The following is a 22,514-nucleotide window of genomic DNA, read 5'->3' on the forward strand; positions in this document are numbered from 1 at the left end:
TCTTTTCATTTAATTGCTGAAAGGTTCGAATGTTAGAAAGAAAGCAAGAAAGGGAGATGGTATAATCAAGGGTAAAGCAAGATTTATGCCATTATCCACGTCTATAGTCCTTCATGAATCTATGCAATTGCAAGACCTTTCCAGTTTAAATGTAAAATTTAATTAAGATAGCAGTCAAAACAATCCTAAGTGGAATCTGCATATGCAATTGGGTTTGAAGTGACGATGTCACACATCTTGCAATCTCTATCCTGATGTTCTCAGAATGATGGATTTACTGATGTAAAAAAAAGCTCCATGATTTTCGTCCAGGTATTGCAGTTTATCAGAGTGGGATTATTTAATTATATCCGAGGATAATTTTCCTAAATGTTAGAAATATGGGCAAAACATTAAACCATGATGCTTCATGGCATTTCCCAATGAAGTTTGAATGTTCCTAACTTCAAGCTATATAAGTTTCTTGTTTTGTTCAGAATACTATTGCATAAACCATGAATACATATTTACTTTAAAATCTGAATTCCAATGTGTACTACAATGACCACAAAATTACATTTGTAGAGTGCCTTTCACGTCAGGAGGACGTCCCAAGACACTGGACAGAAAGAGTCATGGTGGGGTGAAATGCAATCTATTTCTATCAGTTCTGTCTAAATTCAGGTCTTTTATCAGTATATGGTTGCAATTGATAATTGTGTACATTTAACTTCAGCTTAGCTTCAGCTAAGTGATTTAAATTCATTATAATAATCTTTTTGAAGATTCTATTTCACAGTTCTTATTAAATCATTAACGGAGATCATGTAGAGAACAAAACTTACGCCAACTTGAATGGCTTTGTATGTAATCTCTGAGATGCTAAAATAGGAGATGTGTCCCTTTACTGCAAACCATCTGGTGTCTTCTAATTTATGCTAGATGATAAACAAGGGAAACAGCATAAGTGTGTGGGATGTTAAAAAAAAAACTTGACATGTTAGCTGAATAATAGTTCCTTTCTCCAACTGTTCAGAATCTCTTATGTAAGAATTCTTAAAGGTGAACTGAAATATTTTTAAGATTATTTTAGAAAACTATAAATAACTATGGAGACCATAGCCTAAAGGACATAAAAAAGAGAAAGTGCTTTCTGGGCAAAGTATTTCTTCCATTTTTTAATTAAACAAAAGAGATATTTCAGAGGGTAAACTATACCTGTCATTAAGAAAGGTTGTTAAGAGTAGGACTCTCAACTCATTTAGCTGCTGTAATGGGAAGGGAGATGGTGCTCTTCAGGATGAGATGAAATGACGCAATGAGTGTCTTTTATGAACTTGTCATCCTATCTATCAGAAGCTAGAAGATATCCTCATTTTAATGGATTCTTTTGGTCACCTGGATGTTAATGATATTTTTATAAATTTAGTTACTTCTGGCTCAGCCCTAAGGCTCTCTAGAGCCTTAGCTCCCATTAAATAAAGCCACCCAATAACTTAGTGGCCAAGGAATTATTCTGTCAGAAAGAGATATAGTTAATCATCAATAAAGTCTAAATTCTAAACCTTTTCTGTGTGAGTTTTTTCTATTTGCCTTGATGCTCCCAAATTAATGAGCATCAAACTCGAATTGCACTCTGATCATGAATGTGATAAATGTGGCTCCATAGATGCCTCTTCCTTTCTTCTAACAGGATTACTAAGTACTAGTTCCTTAGTTACATTGATTAAAAGTTTAACATTTCATGTACTTCATTTCTTCTCCACAGGGTTGTTCTTGGTCAGTTATTTGTGTTGACTTTGACGCTCACAACAGAAACCTACAGACTCTAAATTCACTTCTGCCACGAGAATCCAGATCTCATGTAAGTACTTCCAATTTCATAGGTTTATTAACACATCTGTTCCAAAGGACCAGTGAAGATTTGCTTCATGCAGCATAAAATAATTATTTTGAAAGGATCATTCATAAAGTGTTGAAACAAAGTTCTGGTTTGCTTCTCCACAATCCAATTTTTCCATTCACTAAACATTGGCAGCTTCTGGTACCTACAGATCAGCAATTTCCTTTTCCAATTTGAACTTCAATAAAATCATGGATTTGTTTGAGTTTGATTTATTAATCCTAAACTACGTACTAAGAATTTATCTGGCGTGATGATCTCTTTCATGCTGTGTATTTGTGATTATTGTTTGAATTGCAATTCCAACGGTTCACAGATCCAGAGCTGTACAACTCAGCAATTCATTTTGCTATCATATACCTTGCATATTCTGACAACCTGCTTATTATTATGTTGAGTGCCTCCAAATATGTCTGAAACCAGTATTCAACTTAATATTCACAAGCTAATAAGGTGATCAGTTTTGAAATTTGCATTATAGATACCTCTTTCTGTGTTTCACCCACAGAATATACAGTCAATTCACTGAACAGTATATTCTGTGAAGCGCTTTGAGATGTCTCGACGTAATAAGCCGCTATATCAAATGCAAGGATTATTATTATTATATCCAAACTTTGATGAGAGGTGAATAACAAGCCATAAGTTAATTAGTTATGCATTTCTTTTCCTGATGCTGCAATGGAAGGAGTTGTTTTATTTCCCTGGCTATGTTGATGAGCTAACTGGTTATTTTGGGAAAAGTGTGCATCCGTTTGTTGCTATCATATAGCTAAACATGGGTCTATATTTTTGAGCAATATATCATCTACTCATCCATACCCTCAGATTTGGTAGTCCCTCCCTTCGCATTGTTCGGATTTTACCAAATCAAACTTAATTTGAAAATTATGGCAATCTCTGGACCCACTCATTCCACAGCTTGAAGTTGATTGATTTTAGGATTGGAATTATCTAATGCTGTGTGGTGGGGAGAGAATGTTTGCAGTAGCGTAAATAGGTGAGAATAATCATCCCCTTTCAAAGGCAACTGTGGCTAATGTGCATGTGGGCAGATGTGTGCGCTGCAGGGAACTGAGAGGTGGCGCTTAGGGTGAAATAATTCCAAAATCATATAATGTTTGAAGCTCATGAAAATCTATGATTGAGTTGTGTTACATTAATGGAGTCAAACTCTGGTCATTGGATGTGGGAAAGATGTGTGTTAGCAATGCGCTAACTTCTTTAAGGGAATGAATTGTGACATTAAGAGATTTGCTTGGCTGCAGCACCATGAAGAGCAGTGACATAAGACAAATTACCTTCTTGGAACTGTTGTACTACAAACAGATGTTGCGCTGAATTTTTCTAATTATTCAGTAAAATAAACAATAAAAATATGGTTCGGACAACAAATGGTGTAACAAATAATTTCCAAGTCATTAGAAACAGAATGCTAATAAGATGAGTTCAGCACCACATATCCTCAGGAATTTATTTTTGTGGTCTTTTCCACCGCACATTACATACTGAAAACCATCGGAAGTTTATCTTCCCAATAACCGCTTCCAAAATAATGGTAGTAGAGGCTGGGCGGTGTGTCTGTATAATAGGTGACTTTGCTCCCAGTTTTTTTCTCCACATGTCCACTGCTGTTATTTTGGTAGCCGCATACAGGAAAATAAACATCTAAAGGCTTTGCGCGTGCACAATGATATCACATATTCAGCTCGGGCACCGAATGTTTTGACCTTTTGTATCTGTGACATCCCTTTTCATTCCGGAGACGAAAGCAACTGGAATTTGCCACAGAATTTCAATACTGTTTAAGTGCAGTGGAGCTGTAATTACTGACCTGTATCTGATAACAGACTATAATTGTCTCGTGGACCTGGGTGTTTTGCTTCAGTGCAAATAGTGTGGTGTAGTTTTGCCAGAGCCACAGTTTGTCATTCTGGTAAACATTTTCCTTTTTTTTATATAGAGAAAAATGCTTTTGTTGACTAGATGCTTCATTAAATATTGCAAGCATAGCATCTGTTAATGTGAACATGAATTCACGTATTGCAATGTGCATGAATCTGAATTATTACTTGGCTGCAAAGTGATGGCAGTGAGATGTGGAGATAGTCGACATGATCTTCTATCATTTTGTCATCTGTTCCCCAGAATACAGATTCTGCTCTGCTGCCATGCATAAGTTACCCTGCATTTGCAGTGGATGATGATGCTGTATATGATCAAACCATGGACAAGATTGTTCGCAAGCTGAAGGGGAAACATGGATTCAAACGCTTTTTGAGAGACGGGTACAGATCAGGATTGGAGGACCGATCAAGATGGTACTATAAACCAGCAGAGATCAAGGTGCAAATAATTTCATTTCTACTGTATTAATATCCCTTAATTTGTTTCCAGTTTTTTTATGGTTTAAATTATAATATTGTAAATTAATCTCCTCGTTAGCTTTGTAAGAGTACAGAGCTAGCCTTTGGATCTATTCTAACCTCTGTATGACCAGTTCTCTTTGACCGTGCCTTCAGCTCCCCTCTCGACTCTCTTCCCCCTCCTCGCTCCCTCCCTTCCCTCCCCTCACCCTGACCATTTCCCCCCTCCTCGCTCCCTCCCTTCCCTCACCCTGACCATTTCCCCCCTGCTCGGGTCATGACCCAAATGTGCAGCGCCTTGGGACGTCCTCCTGACGTGAAAGGCGCTTTATAAATGGAATCTTGTTGTTGTTGTTGTTATTCAAAACATTCAACCTCACAAAACCAATCAACCTGAGTGTCTTGTTTGACCCTGAACTGTCCTTCCTCCCCCACATCCGCGCCATGACCGGCACTACCTACCCCACCTCCACAACATTGCCAGATTCCGCCACTGCCTCACCCCTCAGGCTGCCGAAACCCTCACCCACGCATTCATTTCCTCAAGGCTTGATTATGGAAACTCCCTCCTCATCGTCCTTCCCAACTCTTCCCTTCACAAGCTGCAAATCATTCAAAAACTTGTGTACTCTCGCGCACCAGACTCCGTGACCCCATCACTCCCACCCTCGCCCGACTCCACTAGCTCCCCATCCCTCAGAGGATCGAATTCAAGATCCTCATCCTCACTTTCAAGGCCATCCTTGACCTTGACCCCTCCTACCTCTCTGACCTGCTGACTCCCTACCAACCTGCCCTCTCCCTCCATTCAGTGGGCTCCGGTCTGCTCCATGTCTCCCTCCCGACCCGCCCTACTATCAGTGGCCGAGCTTTCAGCCTCTCTGCCTCCACACTCTAGAACTCCATCCCACAGTCCCTTCGCCTTGCTTCCTCCCTTGCCTCTTTCAAGGCTGGTCTCAAGACCCTTCTCTTCGATCGTGCCTTCGGTCACTCTCCCATCTCTCTGCCTTCCCTCACCCCAACCCCACCCCACCCCCATGCTTGGGTCCCAGCCCCTGACTGCCCAGCGCTTTGGGACATCCTCCCGACGTGAAAGGCGCCCTGTAAATGTAGTAGTGTTATTGTTGTTATTGATCTTTTTTATTTTTGGTCAGTTCCACATAGGCGGAAGCCCATCACAATGCTTAAGAGTATCCAAACTGAGAGTCCTATGCATTCCCCTACAAGGAATTTCAATCTGTAAGTGGGTTAACTCTGTTTGGTTTGGAGCATGGTGATGAGCTTCCTGTTGTGCTGTGGGTTCTCAGAGGAATCCTGTCCCACACTTCCAAAGCTCTCAGTTCTTTCAGCACTTGATAGTGAAACTCATTCCTCGCAGAGAATGGCTGATTTTTTTTTGCTCTATTAGAATATCTGCGTTATTCCTTGTGGAGATTATAAATGCATCATTTTTTTCTTGAGGACTTCTATGGATGCTTGCAATATTTGGATCTTTTTTATAGGCTTCACAGTCAGTTTGGTTCTTGTCTTCTAACCAAAGACAAATTCCTGATACAGGGAGCATAAGGACAATAAATTCACAGCCATTAGGATAACAGCTAGTTCTGCTTGCGCTAGTATCTCAGAAGTGTGTAAGGCATAAGCGTTTGGCTCAATTATACCTTCTTATCTCTGTCCCCACTGGAATACGTCTATGTACCTTTCCTTTGTTCAGTATTTCCTCTAGATATTTCTTTATAATAGAGTACAGAACTTTAAACATAAGACTGCAGTCAACTGCTGTTGATGCAGTGCAATATATTGCTCATCAAGCTCTGTTATTTCTCATATTAATGTGCTGAATCATTGTCATCTTCTGCTGTTATTCATTGCCAAGATTCAGTTTCTCAAACAAATTTTCTTACCATGGAATCTGCTGCAAAGCTTGTTGTTACTTAGTGCTGCACTCTTGTTTCTCACTAGTTTGTTGCAATGCTCTCATTTTTCAGCAGGATTCGACGGAACATTTAATCACGTTGGCTCATCACCAAAGAAAATTCATGTGCTGCAGGCGTTTGTCAAGATGTTCTCGTTTTTCTCAGTTTATATGCAACTAAACTGAAGAGGAATGTTTACTGCAGTTTTCAATCAGCTACTTGCTGCCAATAATGTTAAATTGTTGAAAATTATTCCTAAATAGTCATTGCAAAAGTGCTTGATAGCACATAAACACCTCTTGGTAATGCTGTATCTCTAAAACCATCAAGTCTCCGGTATGTACAATGTTAACTGAGCCTGAGGCACCCAACCTTCATAATCGATCTTTATTTTACGGTACCCTAAGATGATGCTTTAATTTTCATCTGTTCCTATTCATTGACCGCTTGACTGCAGGATTGAAAGATCACAGTTTTTCTCTTTGATACACTTTTAAGAAAGTCTTCTGGCAGCTCCTTTGCCTGTACCTGAGATTTCTGTTGTTCTTAATTAGAATTATTTGTTCTTGGCCTAGAAAGCCAAGAAGTCTGTTTTTTGGCACATTTGCTTAGCAGGTCTTTTCAATAATCTTGAAATGCAAATTTTTAGTTTTGCATAAGAAAAAAAGATCAACTTTCAAAGTTGAATTGCCTACCACTGTGAGCTTTTGTCTTGGCACTGCTATGATAAACACTTAATGCCAGTCTTCACACATATTTCCAGTTTGTAATTAGGAGCTTCAAGCTAAGAATAAAAAAAGAGGAAAAACTGAATGCTGGAAATCTGAAATAAAACCAGGAATCCATAGGAAGTTGATCAGCATCTGAACGAGGAGAGTATATTAATGATTTGTATAAGATCTTTCATCAGAACTGAACAGTTCCCCCCCACCCCCCAGTTGATTTTTATAGAATTGACAAAATACAAAACAGAACCATTTCACACTCTCTAGGTCTTCACCTTAATTCTTACCATATACCAATACTTATCTACCACAGAATTATCTCCCATGTTATCATTTCGCTATCATAGAACAAAGGCTTTTCATTTCCATTCAGTGGAAATCTGATTTCATAACTTAATTCCTGTACAAAGCTTAAACTGCTGTCAGGAAAATCTCCTACCTTGGACACTTTGGTCATTCTGAAGTGAATGTGAATAATTTGGTGGACCCAATTTTAGTTCTAGAAACTCTGTTGCAGCATGGACTGAAAAAATAACTTCAGCTGTCCAGATGATAATCCTCCAGGATAAAATGATGATGCTTATTCTTTGGAAATCTTATTTCAGTTGAGGATTGCTGCTAATCAAGCAGCCAAATTAAATATCCTGGTGTTTGCACTAACGGTAAAACAGACAGAAGCCTTTCCTAAAGAACATTTTAAAGATTCATCATAATGGAAATGACCAGCATTACATTGTATTGTGCAATTCAGAACACATTTTGAATTAACAAGTCTTCATTGGAGTAATTCATCTTATGTTAAATAAGCAATGGTAATTCCCATCACACAGAGGATACAGTTCAAAATCCTGGTCCTCACCTTCAAAGCCCTCCATGGCCTTGCTCCCCCCTACCTCTGCAAGTGCTAACCCCCTACCAACCTGCCTGCTCCCTCCACTTAGCGGGCTTTAGCCTGCTTCACATCATTCGCCTCACCTACCCCATCATTGGTGAGCAGATCTACCGCTACTCTGCCCCCACCCTCTGGAACTCCATCCCGCAGTCCTTCTGCCTCGCCCACTCCCTTGCCTCCTTCAAGACCCGTCTCAAGACCCTCTTTTACCCTGTCTTCGGTCATCCCCCACCCTGCTCTCCACTCTCTCCGATCCCAACCCCCAGCTCGGGTCCGAAACATTGATTGTCCAGCTCCTTGGAACATCCTCCCGACGTGAAAGACGCTATACAAATGTAATTTTGTTGTTGGTGGTGGTAGTCGTGCATCAATGAATTCACTCAATTCCATTCAGAAGGAACTCAGAATTCACCCTGCTTCCAGTGCAATACCTTCTGTATTTTAATACCACTTTTTGGAAGCTCTGTGATCCCCTGCAGCATTATAAATGGTTTTCCTGCGCTATAGATCTCTCATGTGGATGCAGCAGTTTAAATCCTATGTTAATGGTTATTTGCCAACTAGGGTTGTAGCAGCACAGAGCAATGCGAATTCTGTGTTTTGATATACTTTTTCGTAATATTCCCAACAATGACCTTGGTTAAATTCAAGAAATGTCTTGCCTTGCTCTATTAGCCTCTGGTTATGTCTCTTAATGTTAATAAAGCAATATGATTTATTTCATTGGAGTATTTTAGTGAGGAAAGTCATTCTTTTTAAATCGCTGAATGGTTAATTTCTGTGGAATGTAGTTCAGTATTATTTTCACAGATAAAATAAATGGTGAGTTTGGATCTAATACACTGATAACCAGTAATTGTGCATAATGTTGCTACTTATACTTAACAAAAGGCTACTATATAGCTGCTATGAAGTAGCTGCAATGCCTAAAATCAGGAACATTAACTCATCCGTCTTTCTTTCTTTCCTAGCTGTTTGATGGCATTGAATGTGAATTTCCTCTGTTTTATATTTATATGATAATTGACGGTGAGTAAAAATTGACGACTGCTTGATTTGAGGGAAATTGCGAGTTGTCTTATTGTCTTACATTCTTGCTTTATAAAGAGTTTGTATCAGTCGTTTGCTGTGTTCGAGTTATCAAAATAAGTGCAATATTGAAGCCTGAAAATCTAAAACAATTGATTAATGTAGGAATCTGTTTGAATAAATCAGTTGCAGTAATAATAAACATTGCGTGTTGACTGTCCATGTGAATGAAAACGTTGCATACATTTGTTTGTAGCGCAAACATTGTTTCTTTTAAAAATGATCATTTCTTGTATTCTTCAGGCGTGTTTAGGGAAAAACCTCACCAAGTTGAGACTTATCAGAACCTGCTTAAACCTTTGATTCTCCAGACATATGAAGGTAAGGTTACTCAAAAGCAACCTTGGTTAACATTCAAAATAAAGGTCTCTCTTCACTGCATCCCAAAGCATGAATTTCAACTTCCCAACTGCAGAAGAGCACAGCTACTGTACCACATATATTTAAGCACTTCTGAAACCAGGCTTATGGTATTTCTAAGTGAGATCCTCATTTTTTGACACATTATGTTCATGGCAGAGTGTTTTTGCTGTACTTTGGGTTGAGACCACATTAGCTAGTGTCATAAGATCACCCTAATCCCTCGCAGAGAGACGAGACTTTCATCCCACGCAGGCCTAGAGACAAAATGGGACATCCAAACTCATCGAGCCACTGATTGCCTTCTTAATGACCAATAATATTTTTCCTCTGTTATGCAGTTTGCTTGAATCTCTAAATGGTCTCTTTTAAAAACACTAAGATGTTGAAGATATTAAAAAAAAGTGTGTTCAGATTTCATCTAACGGCACTTTAAATTCAAGTTAGTATCTGAGATGCAAGTGGATTAGATTAACCGATGTTACTTGCAGTTCAGCTTACTTATCTTTATGTTTTAAAATATTCTGTTAGTGGCCATACCCCTCAAGTGGCACATTCCCACCACACCTCACCGGGGGAGCCTAACAATCATTTGTCTATTCTGCGTCCTGAATTCTCAGTCAAACTTGCATTCAGCTTCCTGGGAAAGTGATGGCATCTGAAAAGCTGACAGTGCTCTGTTCCGGCTCATTTAAGTTAGGCTATTAGAATTTCTGAGTTCGGGGAGAGGTCCCAGCAGGGTTATTTCATATTTCAGATGAAACTGATCCAGCAACTGATAGTAAGCTAACCGGGTCATTAATAGAATACAATGTAATTCTGTTAACCGTGAATATGACAGATTCATTACTGATTGGTAAATTGTCTTAAAGCCATAATGATTTTTTTATCACATAAATCTGTGACTGTTGGTTAACCCTGCAGAACGAGGATGTCTCTTTGCACCTATTTTGTCATGTTCTTTACAAGAAACTGAGAAATCTGCAAAAAATAATTATTTCCAATTTGGTGCTACAAAAAATGAACCAAATATAAGCCATTTGAAATAAATAAAACTCCCCTTTTTAAAAGTTTCAGTTAAATTTGGTTTAGCAGACGATCTTCAGACAAATACTCTTGAATATTTTCAGTCTAAATTGTTCTCTTCTGCCTGAAATAATAATCCATACTGTTGTCTGAATTAAGACCTGGAACTCAAATGCAATGTCGTATACTGTATTAACATCACTTAATAGGTGTGATGTATTTACCCTTGGATGGTATTGTATCCAAGTGACTAAAACATGATTAAGATGTATTTATTATTATTATCATCTATTTCTGCCTACTTCATGCCTGTAGTCATCTTCCTTGGAGTCCTGTAGCTCAGTGGTTAGAGCACTCGCAAGCGAGAGGGCCTGGGTTTGATTCCAGGGCAGGGCAAAACGTTGGGCAAGTTTCTTTACTTCACATGCCTCTGTTTACCTAGCAGTAAGTAGGAACCTGTTGTTAGTCAATTGGTGGATCGCGTTTCTGGGGGTAATAATCTCTTCAAAAAATAATGATCATAATAATTTGGTCACTCAATCCACGACTGTTTGTGGGACGTTGCTGTGCGCAATTGGCTGCTGCATTTCGCCCACAAAATATACAGTCAATTCATTTTACAGTATATTCTGTGAAGTACTTTGAGACATCTCGTAGACATGATAAGGCGCTATATCAAATGCAAGAGATTATTATCTTAATAAGGAATGTTTCCCTCGGGTTCTTGATTTGTAAGTTCTTATTATTCCTTCTCCTTCGTTGTATATCTCAGATCACACACACTCCCTCTCTCTCTCTCTCACACACACACACTCTCCCTTTCTTCTTAGTTATTTCAAATATGATGAGTGGTGATGGTGCTAGGCTTCCTGCTCGTGTTCTGCCCAAAACTCTTGTGCTATCCAGTTATTTTTTTTAAAGTGCAGCTATTAAACATTGAAAAACAAATGCCTGATTTCAATTTACTGCATGTGTACCAACGTGCATTGCTACTCTGCCAGGAAGTATCTTTTGTCTCTTAAATCAGCTTTGCAGTCATGAGCAACAGCAAGATTGGAGAAAATGGTCTGTTATCAAATAAGTGCCTCATGTACTCAGTGTATCTATATATCATCTGAGTCTCAAGAGCATAGACCATCTGATAGCCCTGTCCATATACATCTGTTATTTTGCATAATATACAGTATTTCTTCATCATTAGTTATCCTCCACTTACTATGAATAAAGTCAGGATTCTAATCGGCAGTAAGTCCACAATGGGAAAAACAACATAAGCCTCCAATAAACTAGAGGAGATTTTAAGTGCCCTGACTGATAATTGAGCAGAGCCATAGAGCCTTGGGTTTCATGTCAAGTTTGTCTAAATAAAATCTCACTACACTAATATTTAGAATTATATGAAAATATAATTCCCTTAGTTAAATCAATCGGTAGGTAATACTGTATGTTTATATATAACTCAGAATTAAAATGGGTAAATACAAAAATAGAACATTCCTGCCTGGAGGACAACTTTCAATGCGAAGAATTGCTCTCCCCAAACAATTTGGTTCATAGAGATACACAGCTGCCACCAGCAGATCAGCTATTGATTACAACTGTTCAGTGGAGATCAACTGCTTTGATTCTGAGTGCCATTGCTCAATTTAAAATAAAGTGTCATTCTGTTGATTATATGCCAGAATTTGACAAGTGCAGAATTTTCAAGTGAATGTAAGGAAAGGGTTTTCAAATCAAGTGGAAGACATTTTAGAGAAATGTTACAGTACAGTAATCAAAATAGTCATTTGCTGTAAGTACCTCCCTACTTCCACCTCCACAATAATACTCTTGAAAAAGTTGGCAAGTACCTTGTAATATAAAGTGACCATCACTGGACTTCACCAAATTGACCCAATGTATTTTCACTTTTTAAATTAGGCTATTTATATTCTAGTACATAAAGTATGAATATTTCTGCATAAGATGCTGCAGTGAAATTGGTCTCTTCCAAAATGAAGTGAGAGTGCAAAATACATTTCCAGAGGGATTCGGCTTGATGCTTGTAGACTTATTGCTGAGATTCTGTGAACATATTTCGAGCTTGAAAAGAAAATTGTGCTCTGTAAAGATGATTGATGCGGTTGTCTGTTGCTTTATGTGGAATCGCTTTCAAATGAAGCTCGCAAGACGATTTCTTCCATCTCAGTTTACAGATACAGTACTAAAATACAGTACAGAAAATAGCCCCAAAAGTACATGCTGCTTCTTTGAACTGAATTATAGATGAAGCTTTTAGAAAAATTTCATGCTCAGGATTCTGTAAAATGAATTTTTGAAGGTGATGAAATTCTGGTTTGTTGGTGCCTCTTGAGCTGGGAAGGGTAAAAAAAATCAACCAAGATTTCCACTTTCAATCACTGCTTAGTGACTCATTGTTATGTGTGTGTATGGACTGGCACATGGTGAGAAAAAGACACAAAGATAATTCATTGAAATGTATAATTTGCTAATCGAAAGAGGCATTCTTCATAGAATTTATTGATGTTATGATTTAATGAGTAACCTTTACCTGTATGGTTCCATGCTTGTTTCTTCTTCCCCCCCCCCAAAAAAAAAACATTTTTCAAAAGAAACTAATAGTTTAATGAAAAGACTTATCTCTGGTAAAGATGCAGTCACTGGACCAGCAAAGGGTCAGTGTGTCATTTTATAAGAAGCTTTGTATTTGCAATGAAGCTAATCGGCAGTATGTGTGAGAATGGCAGAAGGAATACTATATACTGTACAATATTCCAGTACAGGAATACAGTACAAGAATGCTGTATTGTATTATTATAAGGGATACTGTATTGAAATTCGGATGCAACTCGTTTAGCCAGATTCTTGTTTTGAATATAAGTTTCTTCATTTGGTTAGAATATGAATGAGTTTTATGGTACCTATGGTTGTGGTTTATATCTGGTTAACTCCTCAGGCTATTACGTGATACCAAAGTATTACTATGTACCAAGTGAATTGATTGATCAAGAAAAGGAAGTTCCTGGGAGCCAGCGACGCTATGCGAGCAACAGTGGAAGGGATGGAAAACTTTTCTTGTGGGCACAGGCCCTTTACCTCATTTCAGAGTTACTCGGTAAGTAAAGTACTTTTTATTAAGTGCATTAATTTTAATTAATTTTCCTCTCAACCTGTGCAGGCAGAATAGGACAAATGTACCCCTTTGGAAAAATACCAAGGAGAACATAACCTTTATTTATTTTAGATATCCTGTAAGCATACTTATTCCATTGAACCAATTTAGTTGTGTGCCACTAAATATAAAATACCCACTTTAAAGCCTTGTAGCACATAACACTCCAGCTCCATTTTAGCTTTTCTTCTTTTGCTTTAAATAGAATTTTTAACTTTGGCCTTGAAATAGAGAAAATATGACGAATGATATATTCGTTATATCCAAATTACAAAGAATTGGAATTTTCAAATTTTCAGCTATGAGAATAGATACCTGCTTGCAGTGGGGAAGAGGAGTTTGAGGGGTGATCATATTGATATCTTGAAGCTGTTAAATAATATAAATAAGCAAGACCACAATGTTTTATTGAATAAGGTTAGTCGGTCTATAACACGTAGGTCACTATGTATTTAGAAGGAAAAGTGTGAAAAATCATTTAGCAACTACTTTTCACTGATTTATCTGTGGAACTGGATGGGGATTCTTTGAGCAAATTCAAATGGCAATTAGATATATTCTTGCTTTCTAAGGTTTTGGGGATTCATGGGAAGAGATGATATTCAAAATGAGATTGGTCAGACAGGCTCTAATGAGCATTTTCAGTCCTACATATTGCTATGTTTCTTGGTGCATTATTACCTCTGCTTGGGGAATGTCTGATCTTTCAATCCAGCTGTCGGTCTTATTTATAACTACTCTGTTGCTGAAGATCCATTACTGCTTCAATTAATTGTGTTCCGTGAACAGATTACCAGCAAGGGTCATTTAAGAAACCGCTTGATGCTATCATGGGTATTCTGGAAGGTTTAGATCAAATTGGCCGAAGGAACATCTTTGTGTTTATTGTGAATTTGTGAATATTTTCCATTTGGTATGTTACAAACAACAACAGCTTGCATTTATATAGCACCCTTTATATAGGTAAAGTTGTGGTCGGTGAAGTTTGGGATGAATTACAGCTTGTGAATGGTGGAGCTCGGGAGATCAGTGAGCAGTGTGTTGAAAACGTCTAAACAGGATGGAACAAAGGCTGAGTTTTTCAGCGGCATTGAGTGTGAGATAGGGGCAGAGGTGGGTGATGTGGCAGAGGTGAAGTCGCCATAGTTGTCACCAGTTTGGAGAGAGAGTATTCCGAGAAGGTATGTAAAGCTTGCACCAAAAGCAATAAGTGACCATTAAAATCAAATGTATTATTTAACTTGAGTAATTTTACTCAGTAATTTTCATTGTTTCTTCCTGATAGTGAGCAAATTGATCAGCCCTAAGGATCTTGACCCTGTGGGACGCTATATACCTCAAAATGAACAGAGAAGTGTGAGATTGAGATACTCCAACCAGGTTAGTCTCAAAGACATAAATCCAATATTTGACTAAAAAGGTGGAGACGATAAATTGCACATTGACTTTTTTTGTAGAAAGTGTTCATTTTCTTCAAAAGCTGCTAATATCACAGTATAAACAGACCACAAGAGTGAAGTATGTCTGCTTTGAAAACCTATTATTTCAGATCCTTTTATGATCATCTGAATCAAACCTGCAATTTAACATTTTTAAGTGAAATACTATGAGTTTACTACTGAAGAATACTATGGACGAATTCTGTCACTTCGTCTGCATTATTATTGAGAATGTGTTTTTCAGGGACTCTCCACCTGGTCGCGATTTTCGCTCTTCCACCCGATCAACTGCGGGGTACCCCAAGGATCCATCCTTGGCCCCTTTCTCTTCCTCATCTATATGCTCTCTCTCGGCGATGTTATCCGCAGATATAGGGTTAACTTCCACATGTATGCAGTTGACACTCAACTTTACATTTTCACCTTCAGCTGTGACCCCCAGTCCCCTGATGTTCTGTCAGCTTGTCTGTCGGATATTAGGAGCTGGATAAGCGCAAATTTCCTGCAGTTAAACGTCAGCAAGATGGAAGCCATGCTTTTTCACTACTGCCGACGTCTTCTGTCCCACAGTTCCTACATCCTCAACCTACCCGACCTGTCCTTAAAACTCTCTAAACCGGTGCGCAACTTAGACGTCAAGTTCAATCAACAATTATCCTTCCTCCCCCACATCCGGTCCCTGACCAGCACTGCTTTCTTCCATCTCCGCCGCATTGCCCGTCTCTGACGATACCTCACCCCAAAAGCTGCCAAAACCCTTGTCCATGCCTTTGTCACCTCTCGGCTGGATATTCAAATGTCCTCCTCGCCGGTCTCCCCTCCTCCACTATTCACCAAATCCAGCTCATTCAAAACTCTACCACCCACATTCTCACCTGCACCAAACTTCGTACCCCGATAACTCCAGTCTTTGTGACAGGGAGCCAGGTGAGTTTGGCAGAGCAGATCGACTTCAAGATCCTCACTTTCGTGTTAAAATCCCTCCATTCCTTGGCACCCCCCTATCTCTCTAACCTCTCTCCCCACAGCAGTATGCGCTGCCTCAGCTTTACTGGGTCCAGCCCCCTCCACGTCCCCCAAATCCTCCGCTCTACCATCGGCAGCCATGCCTTCAGCCACTACGCCCCGAAACTTTGGAACTCCCTCCTTCAACCCCTTTGCCTTGCCCCCTCCTTCCCCATCTTTAGGTCGCGCCTGAAGACCTTCCTTTACGACCGTGCCTCTGGTCACCTTCCCACTCCCACTGGCTCGGCCTTGGGCTCCACCATTGTTAAACGCTCTGAGATGCCACCTGGCATGGAGGGCGCTATATAAGTGCTTGTTGTTGTTGTTGATTCTCACTGCTGGGCTGCCCATCTGTCTGTGTATCACAATACCATTAATGGTTTTAAATAATTTGCAAATTAAGTGAAGGTTTGAAATGAAATCTTTAAACTCAGTTAAGCTGGAACATGTTTTTCCATTGTAAAGATGCAGCAGAAACCTGGTTATTTTTTAGCGATCAGTGAAAAATAGATGCCCATTTCATGGCTGCAGTAAATCGGAAAGGAAGGCATTATCAATGCAACAAACCAATTTGTTCAAAATACTAACTTTTATGATCCCAGAGATTTTTCCATCTCGACAGTTCTGTTTTTTTTCTTTTAATAACTATACTCATTTAGTTGAGAATTGAGCAGTAATATTCACTGGTGCAGTTTAAAATATCCATTATCCTGAAAACATTAGTGTTTCAGAATTACTGCAATGCAGGTTCGAGTTCATGACTCATGTCATACTATCCCTTTGCCAGTGCATTTTCTCTATATGATGCTTCAAGCCCTTAATGCATATTTAATTTGAAAACTAAAGCAAACTAGTAAAGTATTATGGATCAATATGTCTAATGCAGATCAATTTTGGATAAGATTATTGGTATGCTTCATAGGGGATCTTCTTTTCAGATGATTTAATCAACCTGTTCGCTCCCTCTGCTCAGCAGGCTCCGGCCTGCTCCATATCCCCCGTCAGGTTCGCCCCATGGTCGGCTTTCAGCCTCTCTGCCCCTACCCTCTGGAACTCAATCCCACATTGCCTTTGCCTCGCCTCCTTCCTTGCCTCCTTCAAGGCACGCCTCAAGACCCTCCTCTTCGGCCGCCCTCTCTGCCCTCCCCACCTTCCCTGATCCAAACCCCCCACTTAGGTCCTAATCCCTGATCTTTCAGCACCTGGGATGTCCCGAAGTGAAAGACACTTTACCGATATTATATTAAAAATATTATGCTGGAAGCAGACTGTAATTAGAATGAGGATGTTAACAGATTGTGTCATCAGTCTAGCAACTATTGTTCATATTGAAGAATTCAGTCTTTGTAACATTTAAATTAGATGGCAAGGCATCATTTTATTGAAGTTGCATGGATAACCATAGATGTATTATTTTCACCACTTGGTGAGTATGTTGGTGACCTTTGCCTACCAAACATAGTCACTACACTTTACAGTAAATCCTGTGAAGCTCTTTGAGATGTCCTCCCAATATTGGGAGTTATCAAATGCACTGTTATCAAATACAAGAATTATCATTAATAATAATTTGAATATGAACTTCAGACTTGGAGACGATTGGAGAAATTAGAGTGGAACCAATGGAGGAAGCTTCCTAGATACAACAGATTATTATTCCCAAGAGAGATCAGAGAAAATTGTGAAAAACATTTATGAAGCATGCCAAAATATCAAGATGATAAAGTACTTAAAGACATTATGTCAGTGTTAAAATATGTACGCGTCACACATGATAATCTCAGTTGACTGTAACGTCAATATACTTTTAACCTGAAAAGTCAACTTGCTTTTGTAGTACAGAACGGAATACATTATTAAAACAGTTCATATTGCTCGACTGTTATTAATGACTTGCAGTTACATGGTGTCATTCACTTAAAATAAAAGCTTATAACTTGTATACTGTAATAATTCATAACTTAATTCTTCACACTTTCATACTGTTGTAAAAAGGTGTGCCAAATTGTTCCCAGTACATTAAGCAACTTAACTAAACAGACTTTATTGTCTCCTTTAACAACAGTTCATAGCTAAAGCCTTTGGCAAAACTGAATATATTGTGATGGACATTTTGTCTATTATGTGTGTTCTGGAAGGTATGTTCCTGGGAGGTGTGATAATGGTAGAAGATATAAGTTTAACGCCTGGCATTCCATTTGTAAGCGTTCATTTCTATGTATATATTAACAACACAGTTTATATGTCAATCCCTGGCAGTATACTGATAAAACGAGTTCTTGGGGTAATGTGGCTAAATGATTGTAATGTATTCACTACAGTTTTTTTTCAAATGATAATCCATAGTTGATTACAAGAAATTACACGATGTCAGTGTGCACCAGGAGTAATGAACAGCTGGAACAGATTGCGAGGAAGGGTGGTAAAGTCCTGCTTTTATCTGAATCAACCATGCAAAATTTATGTGCAAATTGACACATTTCTTTTCAAATATTTGTTTTGATGAACGACTGCAGCTCTTATTTGGTATTTTATCGTGGATAGACCAATTCACTGCTACCACTTTGCTGTAAAGAAGCTAGTAATGATCAATCGCTTTGTGCTCCTTTGTGGCTTACTAACAAAGTTATTATAAAAATGACCATTAACAGTTGGCTGTTGTTCCAAAGACGTTTCCTCCAAATGAATCATTCAACAAAAGAGAGCAATTTTAATTCCTGACTTCTAAGTATCGACTTATACTTTAGGTAACTTGTTAAGGTCAACACTACTGCGTGCAACTGCAGTTTATTCTATGGAGAATTATTCTATTTCCCTGCTTTGTTGCAATGCCCCCTTTGTTTTGCATCATTAACACCTCTTTAACCCATCGTGCCCTGTCCTCTACCCTCATTTTCTCCTTTGTCTTCCTTGCCCTACCTCCCCCCTCTCTGTTAACCCTTAAAAGCCTCTCCCTCCCAACATGCCCCAGTTCTGACGAAGGGTCGTGGACCCGAAATGTTGACTCACATTCCTTTCTCCGTAGATGCTGCCTGACCTACTGAGTGTTCCCAGCAGCTTCTGTTTTTGTTTCAGATTTCCAGCATCTGCAATATTTTGCATTTTGCAGTTTATTCTGCTCACTTGGTTTAAACTTCCTGTTCCGCATAGTATTGGTCTGAGTTGTTTTAGAAAAAACTAAGGCATGATAATGGAGGTTTGCTCTTGGGCTGACCTCCAAAATCAACGTTAGTANTTTTTTTACTTATTGTTCAACAGACAGTTGTCCTAGCCTTTTAATTAACTGTTTGGGAGCCAACTTGGAATCAATTGACACTCACTTCATTTATACTGCAACAGGTCAAATCAGCATACTGTCAAAATCAGACCTGCTGAAGCTTGGTTTGTAATCGCTGCACATTATAAAAGCACCAATAAGAATGGTCATGTTGTCTTGAGTAATAAAGCAGGCTGGTATGATCTTTTTTAGTCTGTATCATTTATATATGCGCTATATGGTAGATGGGGGAATAATTACTGAGCGTATCATTGAATCCTCTGTGCAGGTATATTGTTGCAAAACTACAGTCAGAAAAGATGTTTTTTTCTCTGGNTTTTTTCTCATCAGTGTACAATTCAAAGGATACTTTGAAAATAAATGTGTCAGAAAGTAATACTATTCAAAGAGCTTCTACCTCTTCAGCAAAGGTCAGCAAAAGGAATTGAGGTTGAACAGGATACTGTTGCATTGATCCAAAATCTAATTGTTCAATTCCTGGTATTGTTTGACACTCAGACCTGTCAGCATTAGTTGTGTTGAGTTTCATCTGTTCACGTTTAGGCAAATAGGTGATGCACCTTATAATGGCAGTGCATGTCTTGCGTTAGAAGGGATGAGATGAACCCACACAAAGATGAGGGATGTTCCTGCTAGGGAATAAAGCATTTTACCATGCAGTTTAAGCATCAAGCTGTTTATTTCATGTAGAGCACATTGAACAATTACATTCAACAATGGCGGCACCAATTTGTATTTATGTAGAGTCCTTCACGCGGAGCAGCATCTAGGACTATTTAAGACTCTCCTAAGCATGGTAGATAGAAATAAATCGCATTGGTATGGGCTGCATACTCCAGAGATGAAAGGACTCTCTGTATAATGGTATAGTGCACCTCCCCACCACCACCATCACTGAATCTTCTCAGTAGTTTCACTGACCTTTGAAGGATTTCCACGGTGTTCTCTGAGGATACCTTTGGACGGGGTATTTCTCTGATCATTGCAATTACTTGGCTTGTTCCTTGTTCTGATCTTGAGGAATCACTCGATTTCTCAAGATTGGAGCCTTTTCTTAGAGAATATATTAGCCGAATAACTGACCCAACTATTATCACATATGTATATTCTACACAAAAGAGAAGGTTCTTGAGCAATTTGCCCGTCTGTTTGTGAATGGATTTACTTGGACTGTGCAAAAGGGCAATTTTGCATAAACCATTTCTTTCTTGCACGTAAATTAAATTTTCTATTGCAGTTTTTTCATCTCATCTCATAGAGCTAGGAAAGGATGATGTACATTTATAGGCTGCTAAGTTCTTTTACACTATGTTTTTTAAAATAAATGGAGAATGTGGAAAATGCCTCGCAGGTTGTTCAGCATTTGGATGTCACAACGCATCTTTGTCCAAGGTTGATAAACTTGCTGAAGCATTTACCAAACACTTTCTGTTATTTTTATTTCACACTTCTAGCTTTCATATTTTCCATTTTTCTTACTGCTGTGGTAGCTTCTAAAGGCGCCAGAATCTTATCTCCAAGATTAAAGGAGACTGTAAAAATAAAATTGGTTATTCATTTTGTGGCTGTTTGTGGGATATTGCCGGGTACAAATTGGCCTCAAATTCACCTACAAAATATACAATCATTACACTTCACTGTGTATCCTGTGAAGCGCTTGAGATGTCCTCCCAATGTGAAAGGTATATCAAACACAAATATTATTGTTGTGCACCAAAATCTGAATCATGATTCCCAAGATTTTTCTTAGATTCTCATCAGTCCTTTCAACAAACCACCATTTATCTGCAGGAATGATTTCATCATACTTTTTCGGTTCGAACTATTGATCATACCATGTTAAGACATAGACTGAATTTTTTAAGCTCCAAAGGCTTGGAAAAAAGTGGAGAGGTTGTTTGCCAAGCTGATTTTCACTTATAACAAAGCTATGAACTTTACAGGATTATAATATCTGTACTAGCATGACATTGTAAGCACTTCATTGCGTTTGGTTTTATATGGACAAAGATAATTAATAATTCCTGTGCTGCTCTAACCATGGAATGCAATTTAGAAACCAGGTTTCGACAATAGACCTGCAAGCATAAGTAGATATTTTCAAGTTTTGCTTAACTATTTTTGAGGAACTTTCTCTCAAGTGATAGTCAATGCTTAGTGAGTTGTAAAATATCTGCAAGAAGCATGCTTGATATGGCATCTTCTCTTTAATATTTTATGTAAAGACATAAAAGACATTGTGCAAAGACTTCGTAATGCAGTCATGTTCACTGACCCATTTTCTTTTCTTTCTTTCACTCTCCCTTTTGTCACATAATTACATAACTATTTTAGATCTAAGCATTTTCATTAAAATATCGAACGACTTTCCTCTTTGAAAGGCAATACTTGAGCAGTCTCCAGAAATATACAATACACTTTTTGCCTGTCTGATTTACCTTGGGATTTTAACTACAGTAGCTTATTACGTTTATCTGAGCGAAGATCTGAAGGATAAAAGCAGATTATTCACTTGTAATCGTATTGTCGTCTTCTCCTAAAGCTTCTCAAACAGCCCTGTATTTACTACACAGCAGTGAAAGGTTTACAATCAAGCTTGTGAAACTCCAGCTATGGTGTGTGTATGGGGCTTAACATCCTAAAATATGTGCCTGAATTTTAAAAGCTTTACTTTCCTGAGGTTTATATGACATACAATCCTACTCTGAACTTGTTTTCATCTTGCTTATTTATTCCCTAGTACACTTCATTTCCTTTTTGAGAACTATCTATTTTTATAAGAGAATTTTTGAAGAGGAACATGATGAGTACTTTTGAAGTCATAGAAAACAGTTCTCATGAAAAAAAATTCTGATTATTTATTGCCTTGTTATTTTTACGAATGTTACTTTTTTTAAGACTTATTTGAATATGATATCCTTTACCACAGATGCCTGTTGAAACCAAGTTTACAACAGCAATTAAAAGGGAGTTGCATAAATAGTTGAGAAATAATATTAAAAATTATATGGAAAGAGCCTGGTAATTGAATTAAAAAGGATGTTTCAAGTGTGGCAGCTTGCATGAGCACAAGCTGAAAGGCCTCCTTCTGTATTGTAAATGTCCTATGATTCTAATAGTTAGTGGATACACAATGTAGATTGTTATTGAGCCAACATTTTATACTGAAATCATAGCTAAAGTATGACATTCTGTGGGTATCATAGCATTTGTTAGAATTTTAATAGCTCGACAGAATAGAACAATTGGTATTGAATGCTGCAGTATAATAACTTATTACTTTATAACTTCGTCATTTTTATAGCAATGTTTTCTTAGTATTCACATGGGTTTCTGACACAGCACGATATATGATAACAATGTGC

General features: G+C 38.3%; 1 protein-coding gene across 3 annotated transcripts in view; it reads left to right on the forward strand.

Annotated features, from left to right (window-relative positions):
• Positions 1–22,514, forward strand: part of phkb (phosphorylase kinase, beta) — a 77,863-nt gene that overhangs the window by 34,286 nt on the left and 21,063 nt on the right. For all 3 annotated transcript variants that reach the window (XM_007889421.2, XM_042340237.1, XM_007889420.2), the window contains exons 9-14: positions 1,748–1,843; positions 4,031–4,228; positions 8,753–8,810; positions 9,114–9,191; positions 13,213–13,371; positions 14,714–14,808. In XM_007889421.2, coding sequence (XP_007887612.1) covers positions 1,748–1,843; positions 4,031–4,228; positions 8,753–8,810; positions 9,114–9,191; positions 13,213–13,371; positions 14,714–14,808 — 684 coding nt within the window. The remainder of the gene's footprint in view (positions 1–1,747; positions 1,844–4,030; positions 4,229–8,752; positions 8,811–9,113; positions 9,192–13,212; positions 13,372–14,713; positions 14,809–22,514) is intronic.

This window comes from Callorhinchus milii, unplaced genomic scaffold, assembly GCF_018977255.1.
Source record: "Callorhinchus milii isolate IMCB2004 unplaced genomic scaffold, IMCB_Cmil_1.0 Scaffold14, whole genome shotgun sequence".
In the NCBI taxonomy this organism is placed as follows: Eukaryota; Metazoa; Chordata; class Chondrichthyes; order Chimaeriformes; family Callorhinchidae; genus Callorhinchus; species Callorhinchus milii.